The following is a 16,777-nucleotide window of genomic DNA, read 5'->3' on the forward strand; positions in this document are numbered from 1 at the left end:
ACTGGACTTCTCTGTTTGTCAACGACAATGTAAAACAACAATTTCCCAAGGCATGCTGTGCATTTCCCTACAAATATTATTACAGACCCACTAAAGCCCAGCTGACTGCCAGCACAAACCTACCCATCTCTCAGGCTGGCATCTTAGGCAAATCAAAACGGACCTTATACACTTGCACTAGAACACGGAAACGAGTGGGTGGATCTATTAATTAATTTCTTTTGCATATATATACGGTATGTAGCTGTAGTTGACACATTGGTAGCTCAACACCATTGGGAATATAAAACACTTCCTCCACAAAGCGGTTTGCATAAGCTGCACAATAAATAGATTATAAATATTGTACTAATGTTCACGAAGTAAGACATATGCAGCAAGGACTGAGGAAGATGGCTGATGAGCGGATCATAAATATTGTAGCGATGTTCACGAAGTACGAGATGCGGTGAGGAGTTCTGAGTGTTTTGTGTTGACGGGCGGAGTGATAGGCATGTGCACATGGGCAGAGGTAGACAGGTGTAAAATAAGTTGAGAGGGGGTGTTAGTTTCTTCAGGCTGAACACTGTCAGTCACGATGCGCGCACGATGACGGTGTCTGTTGAGATGCATGCATCTGAGAGGATTCATCAAGGAAATGCAAAACACGTTCATGTGAACTGGGTCTGTGGCCACCTGTGTAGCACTAATGCTTACAGACAACCATAGCACATATGAAAGCTCATAGCACATATGTAAGCATGTGTGTGTGTGTGTGTGTGTGTGTGTGTGTGTGTGTGTGAGTGAGAGAGAGAGAGAGAGAGAGAGAGAGAGAGTCATTCCTGTGTGTGTATAAATTGTGAAAAATCAGGACCTTGCATTTAATCCTTACATCATAAACAGGACCATAACATATCTTTAGCCCTTTGCGAAAGTGGCTGCCAAATGTGCCTTGTCTGTCTATGCCTTGACTGTCTATGTGTGTGTGTGTGTGTGTGTGTGTGTGTGTGTGTGTGTGTGTGTGTGTGTGTGTGTGTGTGTGTGTGTGTGTGTTCCTCGGTGGTATGGCAGCTAAATGGGTAGGCTAAGCAGGAGGACATCTGGCTGAGGCAGACAGGAGAGTGAGCAGTCAGAGGTGCTGGGAGCAGCAGGTCTAATGGAGACGCAATACCTCTCAAGCTGTCTAATCCCACTCACAGCCCATCTCTACATCTCTCTCTCTCTCTCTCTCTCTGTTTTATTTCAACTCTCTCTCTATCTCTCTCTCTGTTTTATTTCAACTCTCTCTCTCTTTTCTTCTATATTCCACCTTTCCTCTTCTCCATCCACCTTTCTCTTTTTCATTCTGTTTCCCCCATATCTTTCTGTCTTTCCTTTTCTCTCTCTCTCTCTCTCTCTCTCTCTAAATCTTTCTCTCTCTCTGTTTCAGATTGCAAATTTAACTGTCATAAACGCTGTGCACCCAAAGTGCCAAACAACTGCCTTGGAGAGGTATCCAGAAATGGAGGCAAGTTGGGTTTGTCTGTTGCTTTGAGAATGTTCTTTGTATCATTGTTGGGTATATTCACTGTGAAGGTGCATAGGGTCCATACAAACTCTTTATGCCTTTTTAAAAAACCCTTTTATGCTTTTAATAAATATGTTTTCTGGCATAAAAGCATTAATTTTCGATGTGCAAAAATCAGAACCCATTAACTGGCATAGGTTACTATGACAACTACTCTAATGGCGTACTCTTCAGATGTGAGTGTATTGTGTTGGACTATATACGATCCATTTCAGTCACTTATTGTAAATTATATCATTATGCTAAAAGCTAAAGGGGGTGAAAACATTTCATCTTTTTCCAATTAACCAAAGAAATATTTCCCTTTAATTCTAAAACGACAGACAGGCAAAAGTAGAGGATAGTCAAAACCACAGTTGAGGTATGGGCTCTGTGCACTTCCTTACTTGTAGTCGGCAAACCAGTCTCCTGTTCGTTGGCATCGCTGTTAACAAGCACCAGGAAGAGGAGGGCTTCAGCTGAAACAAAACATGTGCTGCCCAAAATTCTTGTCCTCCTTATTTTGTGCAGCCATGCACGTAGGCTGGCGTTTTGGGGAAAAAAGTGGAAGCTAAACGACTATAACGAAGCTGAGCACAGTGGCAGAGCAGTGCTTATGAGAGCTGCCCATAGACATTAGGAATGGTGTACATTGTATTTCTTACGTTTTGGTACAACTAAAGCACTCATCTTAAGGTGCTTGTCGACAATAAACAGGAAACTGGTTTGCCGACTTCAAGTACGCAAACCATTGGTTGAAAGACTCAAGAATATCACTGTAACATGTATGCATAATGCATTATACACACACACGCGCGCGCACACACACACACACACACACGCACGCACGCACGCACGCACACACGCACGCACACATGCGCACACGCACATGCACACGTACACGCACACTCACATGCACAGCACACACACACACACACACACACAGACACACACACACACACACACACACAAACACACACCCACACCCACACCCACACCCACCAACACTAACGCACGCACACACGCACGCACACACACACACTCACAATGCACCACACACACATTCACTGTTGTCCTCTCTGCGCAGACCTGTTGAGCCCGGGGGCGGAGGCTGACATAGTAATGGAGGAGGGCGACGATCTGGACAGCGACAGACACAGCCCTCTCATGGACGACCTGGAGGAGTCGCTCGCCCCCGACTCCGCCGCCCTGCTGGAGGCTGCCCACGGCGATATAGGAGACCTTCAGGACCATGACCCCGACGACCCCAACAGGATCATCAGGTGACCCCCGCATAGACCCACTGGAAGATTCTGCTGTAGTCTTTGGACTCAGATACAGTCACAACTACAGTAATCCACAGTTATGTACAAATAACTGCAGGGATTAGGGGGCTCCCTACCCTAACACTAATGGCTGTCATGAAACAGATGTATGAAACTAGAATCAGATTTTCTTAGTCACGTTCAAAATAACAACTTAATGGTTTATTTATTTAGATGAATAGATGATAATTGGAAAATCGAGGTGAAAATCACAAGTTCACAATTTTAGTGCCCAAGAAACATCTTTAAACATTGCTAATGCAGTAGATGTCTTATAGCTCAGATCTGTGTGCTGAGGGCTTGTTGCTTCTCCCTGCAGTCCATCCACCAGTAACAACATCCCCCTCATGCGAGTGGTGCAGTCGGTCAAACACACCAAGAGGAAAAGCAGCAACGTGCTCAAGGAGGGCTGGCTTGTGCATTTCACCAGCAAAGACACCCTGGTAAGAATGGCACCCTACAGCCACACCCATGTGCCCTTGCATTCAGAGTCTCGGTCACAGGTACTGTGTGTGAGCCCATCAGAAGGAAATGGGTTCACACACTTTTCCCCTGTTTAGCTGTTTGTGTGTGGAGATTGAAGTTTTTTTTTTTTTAATTATTGGAAGCAGTGTTTAGACTTAACATGACTGTTGAGATACAGATGATCATCGTGCACAGGGACATGATCTGATGGAATACTGTACGGTTTTACATTTTATTTTATTTTTTCTCACACCAGCGCAAGAGACACTACTGGAGGCTGGACAGCAAGTGTATCACCTTATTTCAAAATGAAACGGGAAGCAAATACTACAAGGTAAGCAAAATCAAACCACAATATATCCATAATATATATACACATACTGTATATATGTAAACCATTATATACATACTGTATTTATAAACAGTATATGGACAGAAAGTAACTCAGTTCAGTTCTATGTTATGCTTTCATAGAAGCACATACACGCATACTGTACACACACACTTGAAGACAATTTAATCTATATGTAAGCATATTTATTTGATGTAGAATCTTAAAGTGATATCAGTGTAATACCTCATAACAGTGGTAATGATAACAATGTAATAATTATGTAATATAATGTAGGTCAGTTGAAGTGCATCTTAACAGTTGAAGGACAGTAAATGTTGCTTGACAGTAGATGTTTGTTGGCTGTCCACAATGTCAGGTCTGAGCTCCCCACGCTCTACCCACCTGTGCATGTTCATAAAGTCCAGCCACCCTGGAGCATTCACAAGACACTAACTAAAAAAGTATTATTCTGATTAAAATCTTTTAAAAAGCTGTTTACTATTCACTTTAACTATTGTAATGAGCATATTCTGTAAGCATCTGATCATTTCCATGACCATAACCATATCCAGCTAATCACAAAGCAGCCATTCTGTCATTTCCATGTATCTATGGAATTGACAGTGAATGCTTACAGTGTAAGCACAGTTGAGTGTTGGACTGGTTCAGCTTGTTGTCTTTGCAGGAGATCCCCCTGTCAGAAGTGCTGTCCCTTGAGCCGGCCAAAACCTTCGACCTGCTACCCGAGGGCGCCAACCCACACTGCTTCGAGATCACCACGGCGACCCTGGTGTACTTTGTGGGCGAGCAGCTGATGCGGCCGGACGGTGGCGGGGCGGCCGAGAGCCACGGCAGCATGCTGGTCAGCGGCACCGGCCAGGACGTGGCCCGCATGTGGGAGATGGCCATCCAGCATGCCCTCATGCCCGTCATCGCCAAGGGGCTGTCGCATGGCAACCGCCACAGCCACCACAGTACGTTACTGTCACAGTCGTGCCAAAGCCACACTTTTTGCACACCTACACACCTTGCCCTCCTGGTTTTTTAATGATGCAGTAATTGGTAGCCATGCAGGTTGGATAAAAATGTGAACCAAATTATGCTTGAAATGAGAACTGCAAACTATGTGACTGCCAACTTAACTAGAATGTTTTCTGGTCATTTAAAGCCACTGATCCAAGTAGACTATTTCAGTCCAAAATATAATAGAAAATAGGTGTTGTCCTCCAATACTAGTAATTTGCCACAGTTCAGTCATATACACATAAATGATACACATAATTACCGGTACAGCATTTTACTAATCCGAAAGTATAAAATGTTTTGTTTGTCATGAGTTACATTATAAATATGAAGATGTGTGCGTTATTTCTAGGGGTGAAACTTTGAGGGTGAGACGTGTACTAATTCCAGCCCTTGTTTGAGACAAGCCGCATAAACATCAGGTCACACACAGTGTGCACCCTGGCTGAAGTAAATTGCAGTCTGTTTCTTAACCACCTTGATGGACGCAGGACAAAGAGGCCTGATGACAGACAGAAAGGCCTGAATCAGAGCTAATACCTGATTCAGACACACACCATTCGGAGAGAAAAGAGACTTGGGCTTTAATATCAGGGCTTTTCTGCCATTCAATTTGGCCTATTCAGTGGCAGTGTTAGAGCTTGTCGCAACGAGGCTGTATTATGAAATCAAATACATTGAATATATCAAATTTAAATTACCTTGTGCCAGGAAGGGAACACAATGGCAATGGTAAAGTCAGTGTGTCTGCAAGGTGTGCACTGCGTTTCGTAGTAAATTGATTTGGGACAGAAAATTAAATCAATCACATATTATTTCAGGGAAGTCTAGGTGTAAATTATTATTTTTGAAAGAACAAAATTCTGTGGAACCAAGTCTAAAAGACTTGAATACTAAAATATTGGAACTGTCCTGTCAAGCAGCAATTTGTGGGTTATTCTTGCTATTCTGCATGGAGCTGCTTGTTATACTGTAAAGCAAGCCTTGAGGTTTTATCAGGATGGTTATAAAGAGGTAGCGTGGATGCCTCTTAACAAGTCCAGATGTTATTTGCTATGCTAGGCTGTAGTGAAGAGGACAGTGTGGTAGGAGCAGAAATGGAAATGAACGTCACTCTTCTATCTTCAGTGTTCCATGATCAAGTTACCACAGCCCCACAGGAAGTGAACAGAGAAAAAAATCATCATAAAAAAAATTTAAAAAAAAGAACACCAGTCACAATTGGAACTCCTAGACCTAGAACATCGTATCAACAAAATTTAACTGAAACTTTTTTTTTTTCATTTGCATCCAACTTCTTTCAGGATAATCAGAGTTATACACTCTCAAGCAGCCATCCATGATTACCTGTTTCATGGAGGTATAAAAATAGCTTGTAGCTTGAATGCTAATCCTCATTTGTAAGTCACTTCAGATAAAAGCGTCTGCTAAATGAATACATGTAAATGTGAAAATAAAGTCACAGAGATGAAATGCATTTTCAACACAGGAGCATAGATATATACAGTATACTGTTACAGTTTATGGGAGAGAGAATGCACAATTCAGATTAAGGGATAGAGTATTGACCCTGTTTTGTCAGGAAATGGGAATAAAACCAAGTACTTGCCTAAAAATGGCCATATTTAAAGTGAGAACAGTAATCAAAAAGTTCCAGTAAAATGGAACAAAATATTTCTTAAGGATCACTGTCGGAGAGACAGATAAAAGCATCTTTGGGTCAACAATCAAAACATCAGAAGTGACCTCCATGTTACCGATTATTTATATGGCATACCAGGAAAACTCCTCTCTTGTCATCTAGCTACAAATGTAAATGGAAGGAGTTGCGAATTCTACCGTGACTTTGCTTGGAATTGTATTCTGTAGATGAAAAGAAAATGCGGCTTTTTTGCCAACAAGCATTCAAGTTCGTTTTGGCATGTACAGATGAATTTGTTGATTGTGAGTACCATGCTAATGTGGTAACTGACTGCATTAGCTCATGTGTGGAGACCCGTGTTCCTGTACTGTGCTACAGAGCATCCCCATACAAAAACCCTGGATAAACTGTGACATCTGGTCCATGCTACATGCCTGCTCCACTGCATTCATCTCAGGCAGTGCTGAGGACAACAAGAAGGCCAGGTATGACCTGCACAGATCCATCGAAAAAGCCAAGCGGCAATATGCAGTGAAGCTCGAGAACTATCACACTACCTTGGACATCTACAACCTGTCCCTGATTCAGGCCTGTGTGCCCACCTGCTGCAAGTCCACCACTATTGTAGGCCTCCCAGAGAAAAGCCCAGTGAACTGCCTAAAGGAATATCATCCCATCGCACTTGCGATAAAGTGCTCGGAGAGGATAGTCTATTTGACCCACATCAAGAACACAATCCCAGACACCCTTGTTGGTCAGAGTTGGAACGCAAAAATCGTAAGCACAGGGACCTGCCATGGTTGTGCGCTAAGCCCCCTGCTGTACAAACTCTTCACATTCAACTCTTTGGCCTCCCAGAACAACACCGGCAACATTCAATGTGCAGACGATCACTGCAGTCATCGGGCTGATCAATTGTGGGAGCGAGACAGGAACGAGGTGGCGGATCTACTGTCCTGGTGCCAGGACAGCAGCCTTGCAGGCTTGCCTTAAATGCGAACTGAGCTCATCACTGACCCAAGGAGGGGAGACACACATTCTATCATGTCAAGTGGAGGTAGAGAGGGTAGAAAATCGTCAAATTCCTCGGCACTTACAGTACATCAGCACCTGGACTCACAACACGCACTGAATCTGCAAGAAGTCCAAACAGCAACTGTACATCTTCTACAGGAGTACAGAAGAGAGTGCCCTTACCAGTTCCATCACATTGTGGTATGGTAGCTGCACTGCTCAAGGAGGGCCCCACAATGTGTGATAAGTACAGTACAGTACATCTCTGTGGGCTTCCCATCACTCCAGGACATTTATCAGACCAGGGTCATCAGAAGGGCACGCCTCGCAACATCATCAGGGACGGCACACACCCCCAACAGCCTCTTCACACTTCTGCCATCAGCCAGATGCTACAGGAGTGTGAACTCTAGAACAACAAGACTGCACACAGCTTTTGAATGCACACAGCAAAAATCTAAATCGCTGGACACTGGTGAACTCCCATACGTTTCTATGTGAAACATTTGTATAATATTTAGTATAGGCACAATGGTCTTTGTGCAGAAGCAGTCAAAATGTGCAATGATTTTACATAGTTGCATAGTTTTATATGATTGTACACTAGTTACACACTAGGGAACAGTATTTATATTCCTAAGTGTTCTCTAGTGTGTACTATTTGATATTTTGATTTGAATGATTTCTTCATTAATTTATTTATTATTTTCATTTTGGTATGTCAATGTAAATTTAATTGTATGGTACAACTCAACTCACACATGGCAATAAAATACTTCTTGACTCATGAGGAATATACAGATTCAAAACCCCATTCTGAAGCATAAGTATGATGGAGTGTCTGATGTTCTGGGGCTGTGTGCAATGCAAAGGCCCTGAGGCCGATTGGAATATCTGGTATCATGAGCTGTAAAATACCTCGGCATTTTAAATCAAAATCTGTATGCCACTGCCAAGGCCCTATAAAAGTGGGTCCAGTAGCTTAAATGTTCCCAAACGTATGTACAGATCAAAATGGTTTACTGAACACATCACATTTCTGTCATGGTTATTTCAGTTCCCTGATCTGAACTCCTCCTAGAGGGCCAGTGTGTGACCTTAAGAGGAGAATGCACCAGAGAGGGCCTATGAATGGACAATGGACATGGGCAATCAGGAGATAGTATACTAAGAGAAATGTTCTCACTCCCTTGCTTTGTATTCTCCAACTTTATGAGATGTTGTAGGAGCAGACTATAGGAGCTCTTTTATTGGCAAAGGGAGTGTTTTTATGAAAAATATTTATTTCTTCATGAGAATGGTTTTCTCTTCACAATAAATTGGCTTCCCTTCAAGGTTGGGTTTCTTTATTGTTTTCATTGGGAAAATAAAACACCAAAAGAGGATTTGTATACCTCTTTATTACCAGGGGTACCACTATGGAGGAAGCTCTATAAGTCTGCCGCTGAGAAGAATTCATTAAAAGTTGAATGGAATATCTCTTTCTCCCCCACAACACTCTCCCCCTCTCTGTCTCTCTCTCTCTCTCTCTCTCTCTCTCTCTCTCTCTCTCTCTCTCTCCACAGAAGATGTTTCTATCAGCATTTCAGTATCCAACTGCCAGGTGCAAGAGAATGTGGTAGGTTTATACTGTGTGTCCATCCTCATCATTAACCATTGTTCCTCACCACAAAATGAGAATAGAAGAAGGTGAGATATTTGTATTATATAAGTTCACTACACAGGTTAATTATGTAGTGTTGCCATACTGTTCTCGCAAACCACTTGTTTCTACCAGCTTGAGGCAGAAATACTCACCACACACACACACACACCGACACACACAAAACACTCACCAACACACACTCACCGACATACGCGCAAAACACTCACCGGTACACACACAGGCACATACACACAACGCACACTGCACCGGTGGAAAATAGAGATACACATACTCAAAGCCTCTATCAGCCACCTAGTAAGGCAAACACAGATACGAGTACAATACCTCCAATCCAGTCTACTCTCTATTTCCTGCATGGCCATGGGGTTGCCATGGTTACCTCGGCTAGCATGACAGTTTCTGCAAGATGCGGTAGTGTCACACAAGGTTGTCGTTTAAATTCAAGCCTCCAGGTTTGTGTCTCTGTGAATACATTGTTGCAGACTCAGTAGAATACAAAACAAAATCAAAGATAAAAACAACAACAAAAATGCTCTGAATAAAAACATTCAAAAAGACCAAACAAGACCAAACCAAGCCAAGAGAATTATTTCACAAGCATTGAATGAATGAATCAGTTGGAGCACTCCTACTCATTCTCAGTTTTCTTTTCTCCTTCAAGGACATCAGTTCTGTTTATCAGATATTTCCTGATGAAGTTCTTGGCTCTGGGCAGTTTGGCATTGTCTATGGAGGTAATGCGTTTCTTTATTTGGAGTAGCCTATTGGGCATTTGATTTGAGGCTCCTTTGAGAGTCACTGTTGGGAGGCAGAGTGGGTTGAAGACATATGGAGGTGACTGTGAGTTGTGCTTCCCAGGGAAACACAGGAAGACGGGTCGGGACGTGGCCATCAAGATCATCGACAAGTTACGCTTCCCTACCAAGCAGGAGAGCCAGCTACGCAACGAGGTCGCCATCTTACAGGTGAGTCAATGTGGAACCTGTTCTTTTCCATCACTCACTCAAACATACACATATGGGTCGTGCAGTGCGTGTGCACACACACACACACACACACACACACACACACGCAGACATGAAACACATGCATGGTTTCATACAAGGGTGCTAGATAGTCCATAACGCAAACATACCGATGGTCGTATTTGTTGAGAATGTTACAGGTCACAAAGAGCCTATGTAAAGGTGAAATGTGCGGTTATGCGATTTGATCAGTTTTGTTGTCAGTAGCAGTTGCATACAAATGAACTCACTTCAGTGTACAACACTTAGAGTTTTTACACCACCAATGGTGGTGTCAGCAATTAACAATTCCACCTACAACATGCACTAAGTGGTGCTCATTATTTCTGTACTGTGTATACAAACAGGTTGGCAGCACATACAGCAAATACATCGGCCTGTGGGTGTAAGACGGGTCAATTATTATATCTTCTCTATCTTTGCTTCACCTTACAGAACCTCCATCACCCTGGTGTCGTCAACCTGGAGTGCATGTTTGAGACGCCTGAGCGCGTGTTTGTTGTCATGGAGAAGCTCCATGGCGACATGCTGGAGATGATCCTGTCCAGCGAGAAAGGGAAGCTGCCCGAGCGCATCACCAAGTTCCTGGTCACTCAGGTCAGTGCTGAAGCTGCAGATAGCCGGTTGCAGCAGGCAGGGGTATTTTGTATCTGAAATACTGGATTTCTACCGTAATGCCCAACTATTAGCTTCGGTTTATACATTGATTTTGCACAATTTCTTTAGCTATGAGGTTAATACACGGGGGGTCAATTAATATGGTAGTTTTGTTTTTTTTTAGCTTGCATAAAACACTGTCCTGCAGCTTATACAAAATGCGGCTAATACACAGTTAATTACTGTACCTTGGATGCATGCCTCTATATGTGTCACTCAATGGAAACGATCAACAAAATCTGAATACATCAGATAATGCAAGGAAATGTACATACAGCAACATACAGTATAAGGCACGGCACTGGTATGCATACAGATGAAGCAGAAGGATGAACAGCTGGTCTCATCAGCAGTCAGGTCCTCATCTATTGGTTAGACTGATGGATTCTAATCCCAGTGGTTACGTAAGGGATAACGGCCTTCGAGGTGTCCTGTTATGCAGAATTAATGGACGAGGGGAAGAAGACACCTCGAAGGCCGCTATCCTGCTTATCACTGCACTATAAGCAATAGTCATGCCTTCATAGCACGCAAAGGAAACTAGCGGTTCCGTTAAAAAAAAAGCGGACTTGTTCAGTTTCTTGTACAACTTTCTGTGGCCCTAACAGCAACTGCAGACTCAACCGTCGTCCTACTTGTTATAGTTACCATTTATAAGCATGAACATGGAATGGTGATTAAACTTTTTTTTTACCAGATCTACTTCCAAGGTGTCCAGTTATTCAGAATTAATAGCCACCCCACCAGCCAATCAGAAAAGAGTATTTCTTCTCTCCGGGTGATAAATACATGTATAGCATTTCATAATTTCATAGCCAGAGAAACTGAAATATTGGCAGGTCCATAGGTTCAGGTCCTATGCATGATAGAGACTTATCCTATAGCCTACTCCTACATCACATCCTATGCCCTATTTATGTCATTCTTAAGTCTATGATTATGGCAATACATGTTATACAATATTGTTGTAGGCGTGTTCTAAGGAGTAGGGTGAAGATGCTCTGTGTCAGGGCACGTGTATACAGTATATTATTATGATGTTTGTTCTATTATGTAAGTACAAATGTGTTGCTTTTCAGATTCTAGTGGCTCTGCGACATCTCCATTTCAAGAACATTGTGCACTGTGACCTCAAGCCTGAGAATGTTCTGCTAGCTTCCGCTGACTCCTTCCCACAAGTAAGCTTCAAGTAGATAAACACACCAGTCTCTCTCTCTCTCTCTCTCTCTCTCTCTCTCTCTCACTCACTCTCTTTCTTTCTCTCTCTCTCTCTTTCTTTCCTTCAAAGAATAACAGTGATTAGTGGGGTGGACTCAGTCTTCAGTGGATGGTGTCTTGTTTTGTTCTATTTGTTTGTGTTTTTGTGCGTGCCTGTGTGTGTGTTTTTCTCCCTTTCTCCCTCTCTCTTGGTCTCTGCTAAATCAAAAGACTGCCAATTATTCTCACATCCGCGCTCGTCAGCCTCCAGTGTGAGCTTCCCTTTTGGAGGCGCGCTAACTCCGCCATGAATCACCCCTGTTTAGACACAAACATCTCAGCGCCCCGAGCGTTTAAAAAAAAAAAAAAATCATTTGCATTTGTTCCTCTACTGTATTTTGCCACAACATTTCTCCCTGAAATGAAAACGCAAGGATATTCCTCCTCCTGTCGGCAATCCATTGTTTTTGATGTGAAAGAAAGAAAGTGATAAAAAAAAAAAAAAATAGGGGGGGAAAAAAAGCCCTTGTGCTTTGGCTGTCGGGCTTGGCTTGCTGTCTCAGTTTTTGTTGTGCCATCCTTAATTCGACTCCAGCGAAATGTCGGAGGCTACGCGGAGAGAGGGAGCCAGCAGGAAGCAGCGTAGTAGGCACATCGAGCCGCGTGATAATTTCTCTGGTAACCGGGTGTAGTGTCAGCACTGACAGCTGATCATTAAACTGTCTGGGAAGTGAGGAAACACAGGATGCTATTTATTAGGTCTCTGCAGCGCTTGCAGAAAGACAAGGGAGAAGCCGAGGAGAACAAGGAGGATTATATGCATTTGTTTGCATGTGAATAGCCGCCTCGTAATTCATCACGAGGGCATGCACAGTGGTGTTTTTGTTCCAAGTGATGCATTTTACATGAAATCCCATACCTGCTCCATGGAAGGCTAGCATTAACATTTCAAGTTGATTTCATCCATTTATTTCCTCATTTAGTAGGTGATTGTAACAAAAGCTTTGAGACACAAAAGTAGGGCATCAACAGCGTGTAATATGTGTCCAAATTTCTGATGTACCATTCAATGGGAAATGTATTTAAAGCCTTTTTGAACATTTGCTCAGTGAAGGTAGGTGTTTTTCCATTATCACAGTGATGGGTTGTGACCTTGCTCCCGCCGCAGGTGAAGCTGTGCGATTTCGGCTTCGCCCGCATCATCGGCGAGAAGTCGTTCCGGCGCTCGGTGGTGGGCACCCCGGCGTACCTGGCCCCCGAGGTCCTGCGCAACAAGGGCTACAACCGCTCGCTGGACATGTGGTCGGTGGGCGTCATCGTCTACGTCAGCCTCAGCGGCACCTTCCCCTTCAACGAGGACGAGGACATCAACGACCAGATCCAGAACGCTGCCTTCATGTACCCGTCTCACCCGTGGAAGAAGATCTCGCAGGAGGGTGAGTGCTGTGGGGGGGGGGGGGGGGGGACGACACAAAGGAGAGCAGAGATCAGAGAATGATCTGTATGAGTGAGAGCTGTCCCTGTGGACAGAACCTGCACTCATTCACTACAAAGTGCACAGCAGTACATAGTGAATATATCTGTATGGTGGTTATTCACTATATAGGACACTATGTAGTGAATCTGTGGATATGAACAGCACAGGGTATACATATACAGAGGATGTTCAAACATTACATTCAGCATATCGAAACTGGAAAATGATACAATACATAAAAATAAGGTGTTAAAAACACTCTTGGTGTGTTGTCAGTTACAAAAGAGCATATAATAACAAATCCTACATAATTGTGACTTAAATTAAATTAAATGTTGACAGCTAAATGTAAACATTTTCAACCACCTAAATTTGTATGCTGTCCTCTCAGAAGAAAAAGCACAGAGCTGATGACTAACCCGGTGCATGAATAGGGGACAATGGGGAGATAAAGGAGCCATATACATGAGCCTCTGAATAAAGGCAGTAGTTTGCATGTGGATGGACTGAAGTGACATTTCGGTCAGTGGAACTGCACAGCCTAACTGCAGTGTAATCAAATATCAAGGGCCTCTTCCCAAAGGGGTTTTTATAAGGATAGTCTGTTGTGCTTGCTCCTGTTTTTCTGTTGTAACAAAATGTTCGGACAGAGTCCAGGGCTTGACCCTTTTTTAAACTGTTTGTGTTTTGTGCTCCAGCATCAAGTATTTGATTTTTTTGTAAAATACTTTTTTGTTTGTTATGTGTCCTTTGTGTGTAAATGTCTCCTGATTGCCGTCTGTTTTTTTTTCATTGTGAGGTAGTCCAACTTGCAAGTTTGTATTTATGTAGGCTGTGTAAATTTCCCATGTCTCATAGCACAAATATTTATCCAAAAGAAACACAGAGGCTCACAACAGCAAAAAATGAAGAAAGAGTGTGTGGGGGGGGGGGATCATCAGAGGAGCTGTGTTCGGCTGCTATTTTGGTCTTTTCCAGAACTTAAAAAACAACATTCTCATCAGGACACAGAGTGGAAATTACTTTAGTGGACAAATAGTGCTCCATTCATTTCTCCTAATAGAATGAATGAGGTGCAAGTGAAGCGTAGTCCAGCATGAAAGAAGACAGACCGGGAAGAAAAAAACAGAGGAAAAAGGAGTGTGGGAGTGAAAGCGAAGGAAGGGTGTGTGTGTGTGTGTGTGTGTGCGTGTGTGCGTGTGTGCGTGTGTCTATGTAATGTGAGTGTGTGCGCCATTTTTGTTGCGGCCCAACCATGTGTGTAATGCCAAACGATCCACTGGGTCTCAAGGTCAGGAATCCCCAGAGCGACTCAGAGGTGTGTGACCCCAGAAATAATGCTAAGATGATGTTAGCTTTGCTCATTAGCCCCTGTCCGGCGCTGAAAAAGCTCCCGAGCCGGCCCTCTCCTCTCCCCCTCTGCCCGGCCGGGCCTCTGACTGCCTGCTTTGTTGTTCCAGCAATTGACCTCATTAATAACTTACTGCAAGTCAAGATGAGGAAGCGCTACAGCGTGGACAAGTCCCTCAGCCACCCCTGGCTCCAGGTGAGTCTTAGTGGATCACGAGCGCCGGTGCTAGCGACGCTAGCAGAAATGGTAATGGTAATGCTGGTCCCAGTGCTCCTATAGCTTTGGACTTGGCCAAACAGCTAACCACGAATGCTAACCATGCTAACACAGTTAGCGTTAACTAAACAATAATGGGCGAAACTAACAACTATTTACCATCTACAATTCACTGCAAAAAAAAAATATGTGTTTCAAGATGCATAGTTATATAGGCCTGAATGATCGTATGACATGTAATATGACAACAATTTCTGAGGGAGATTGAGTGGTTCATTTGGATGAAGGATGTGTTTGCATGTGATTGTTAGGACTATCAAATGTGGTTGGACCTGCGGGGTCTGGAGTACCGAATGAACGAGCGCTACATCACGCACGAGAGCGACGACCATCGCTGGGAGCACTACGCTCAGCAGAACGGCCTCCAGTACCCGACCCACCTCCTCAATCCCCATGGTAACCTGAGCGAGGGGGTGGAGACAGAGGAGGAGCTGGAACTGGACACGCTCAGCGAGAGGGTTAGCGTGCTGTGACCTGCCCGTGCCCTCTCCAGATCGCTGCGCTCATCTCCCTCTCCATCACTCTCTCTCTCTATCTCTCTTTCTTTCTCTCTTTCTCTGACTCTCCCCCGCTCTCTCTCTCTCTCTGCCTCTTTCCACTCTTTTACATGCCCTCATTTTAGCATCCCCAAGCCTCCACTCAAGTCTGTCTGCTTGCTTAACTGACCTCTCCGTCTACCTATTTAGTCTCCCTATTTAGTCTCCCTATTATTACTTGTGTGATCCCCTCTTCTCTCTCTCTCTTCCTTCATCCCTACTTCTCTTCTGTATCCTTCTATCTCTCCTTCACATCGACAGGTCATCACAAATCTCGGATTCTTATCGGCCTTTAACAAACAGACAACTCAGTGACACATAATGTTTTTGTTCCCCGTTTGGGTTTTTAATTTGCCTATTTATTGACATTTTGGCTTCTTGTTATTTTTTTCTCTCTGTCTCTCTCTCTCTCAGTGAACTTTTCCCTAAACAAAGGTGAATAGATCAACGTGAGTCTACTTGTTTTAAATGGCAACAGTACGAAAGCTGTGGCCTCTGTTGTGCTTGCTGAATTTAATTACGACAGAATTATGACAGCGCTTCTCTCAGGCCTCTTAACTGACATAAAATGACTGTGCCAGACATCAGGCTTTATTTGGGAATTTGCCATTGTGTGGTGTGTGAACAGAGGGCCTGTGGTGGTCGTTGTGGCAGTGTTAGGACGTGACAAAAGGATAAGATGAAATCAGTGTTGCTGACAGCCCTTGTTGCTTCTCGTAGTGCATTATGTGTGTGTGTGTGTGTGTGTGTGTGTGTGTGTGTGTGCGCGCGTTAGTGTGCCTATTCGGTGTCTGTGTGTATGTAAGGCTCTGTGTGCGAACTCTGCACAAATGCATCAGGAAAAACACTATTGCCCTATGAGATGCTTCTCTTGCTTTAAGAAAGAAAACATTGGAATAAAAAAATATTTTAAAAATAAAACTGATTCCTTCTCCTTTTTTTACCCTTACACCACATCTTTGAATGCAGAGTAGAAGCAATGGTAGGCCAACGTCTGCTTAACATGTTATCCTTCATCAATTTTTGCACATGAATGCATTGGATATAGGCATACTGGCATAATAATAATGTGGAGAATAGGCCTATCCTCTCTTTGTTCTCATGAACCAACTTATGTTGCAATGCATAAAATATAATATTACATGGTAGCAGTTAGGCTAAAACTACAGTAGCCTACGCGTATACAAGATAGACAAAAGACAAAAGACAGATCAATTCAATATATTTTTAAGTCTATAGACCAATCGAAGTGAAACCCCATCAG

The 16,777-nt window shown here is 43.4% G+C and overlaps 1 protein-coding gene across 1 annotated transcript in view; it reads left to right on the forward strand.

Annotated features, from left to right (window-relative positions):
• Positions 1–16,353, forward strand: part of prkd1 (protein kinase D1) — a 43,354-nt gene extending 27,001 nt beyond the window's left edge. Inside the window, exons 6-18 of the mRNA XM_062522335.1 lie at positions 1,409–1,486; positions 2,613–2,808; positions 3,170–3,293; positions 3,572–3,649; positions 4,335–4,623; positions 8,894–8,946; positions 9,656–9,728; positions 9,853–9,959; positions 10,455–10,616; positions 11,756–11,854; positions 13,042–13,309; positions 14,811–14,896; positions 15,229–16,353. Of these exons, the coding sequence (XP_062378319.1) occupies positions 1,409–1,486; positions 2,613–2,808; positions 3,170–3,293; positions 3,572–3,649; positions 4,335–4,623; positions 8,894–8,946; positions 9,656–9,728; positions 9,853–9,959; positions 10,455–10,616; positions 11,756–11,854; positions 13,042–13,309; positions 14,811–14,896; positions 15,229–15,450 (1,835 nt within the window). The 3' untranslated portion in view covers positions 15,451–16,353. The remainder of the gene's footprint in view (positions 1–1,408; positions 1,487–2,612; positions 2,809–3,169; positions 3,294–3,571; positions 3,650–4,334; positions 4,624–8,893; positions 8,947–9,655; positions 9,729–9,852; positions 9,960–10,454; positions 10,617–11,755; positions 11,855–13,041; positions 13,310–14,810; positions 14,897–15,228) is intronic.
• The last annotated feature ends 424 nt before the right edge of the window (positions 16,354–16,777 follow it).

Source organism: Sardina pilchardus, chromosome 20 (genome assembly GCF_963854185.1).
Source record: "Sardina pilchardus chromosome 20, fSarPil1.1, whole genome shotgun sequence".
Lineage (NCBI taxonomy): Eukaryota > Metazoa > Chordata > Actinopteri > Clupeiformes > Clupeidae > Sardina > Sardina pilchardus.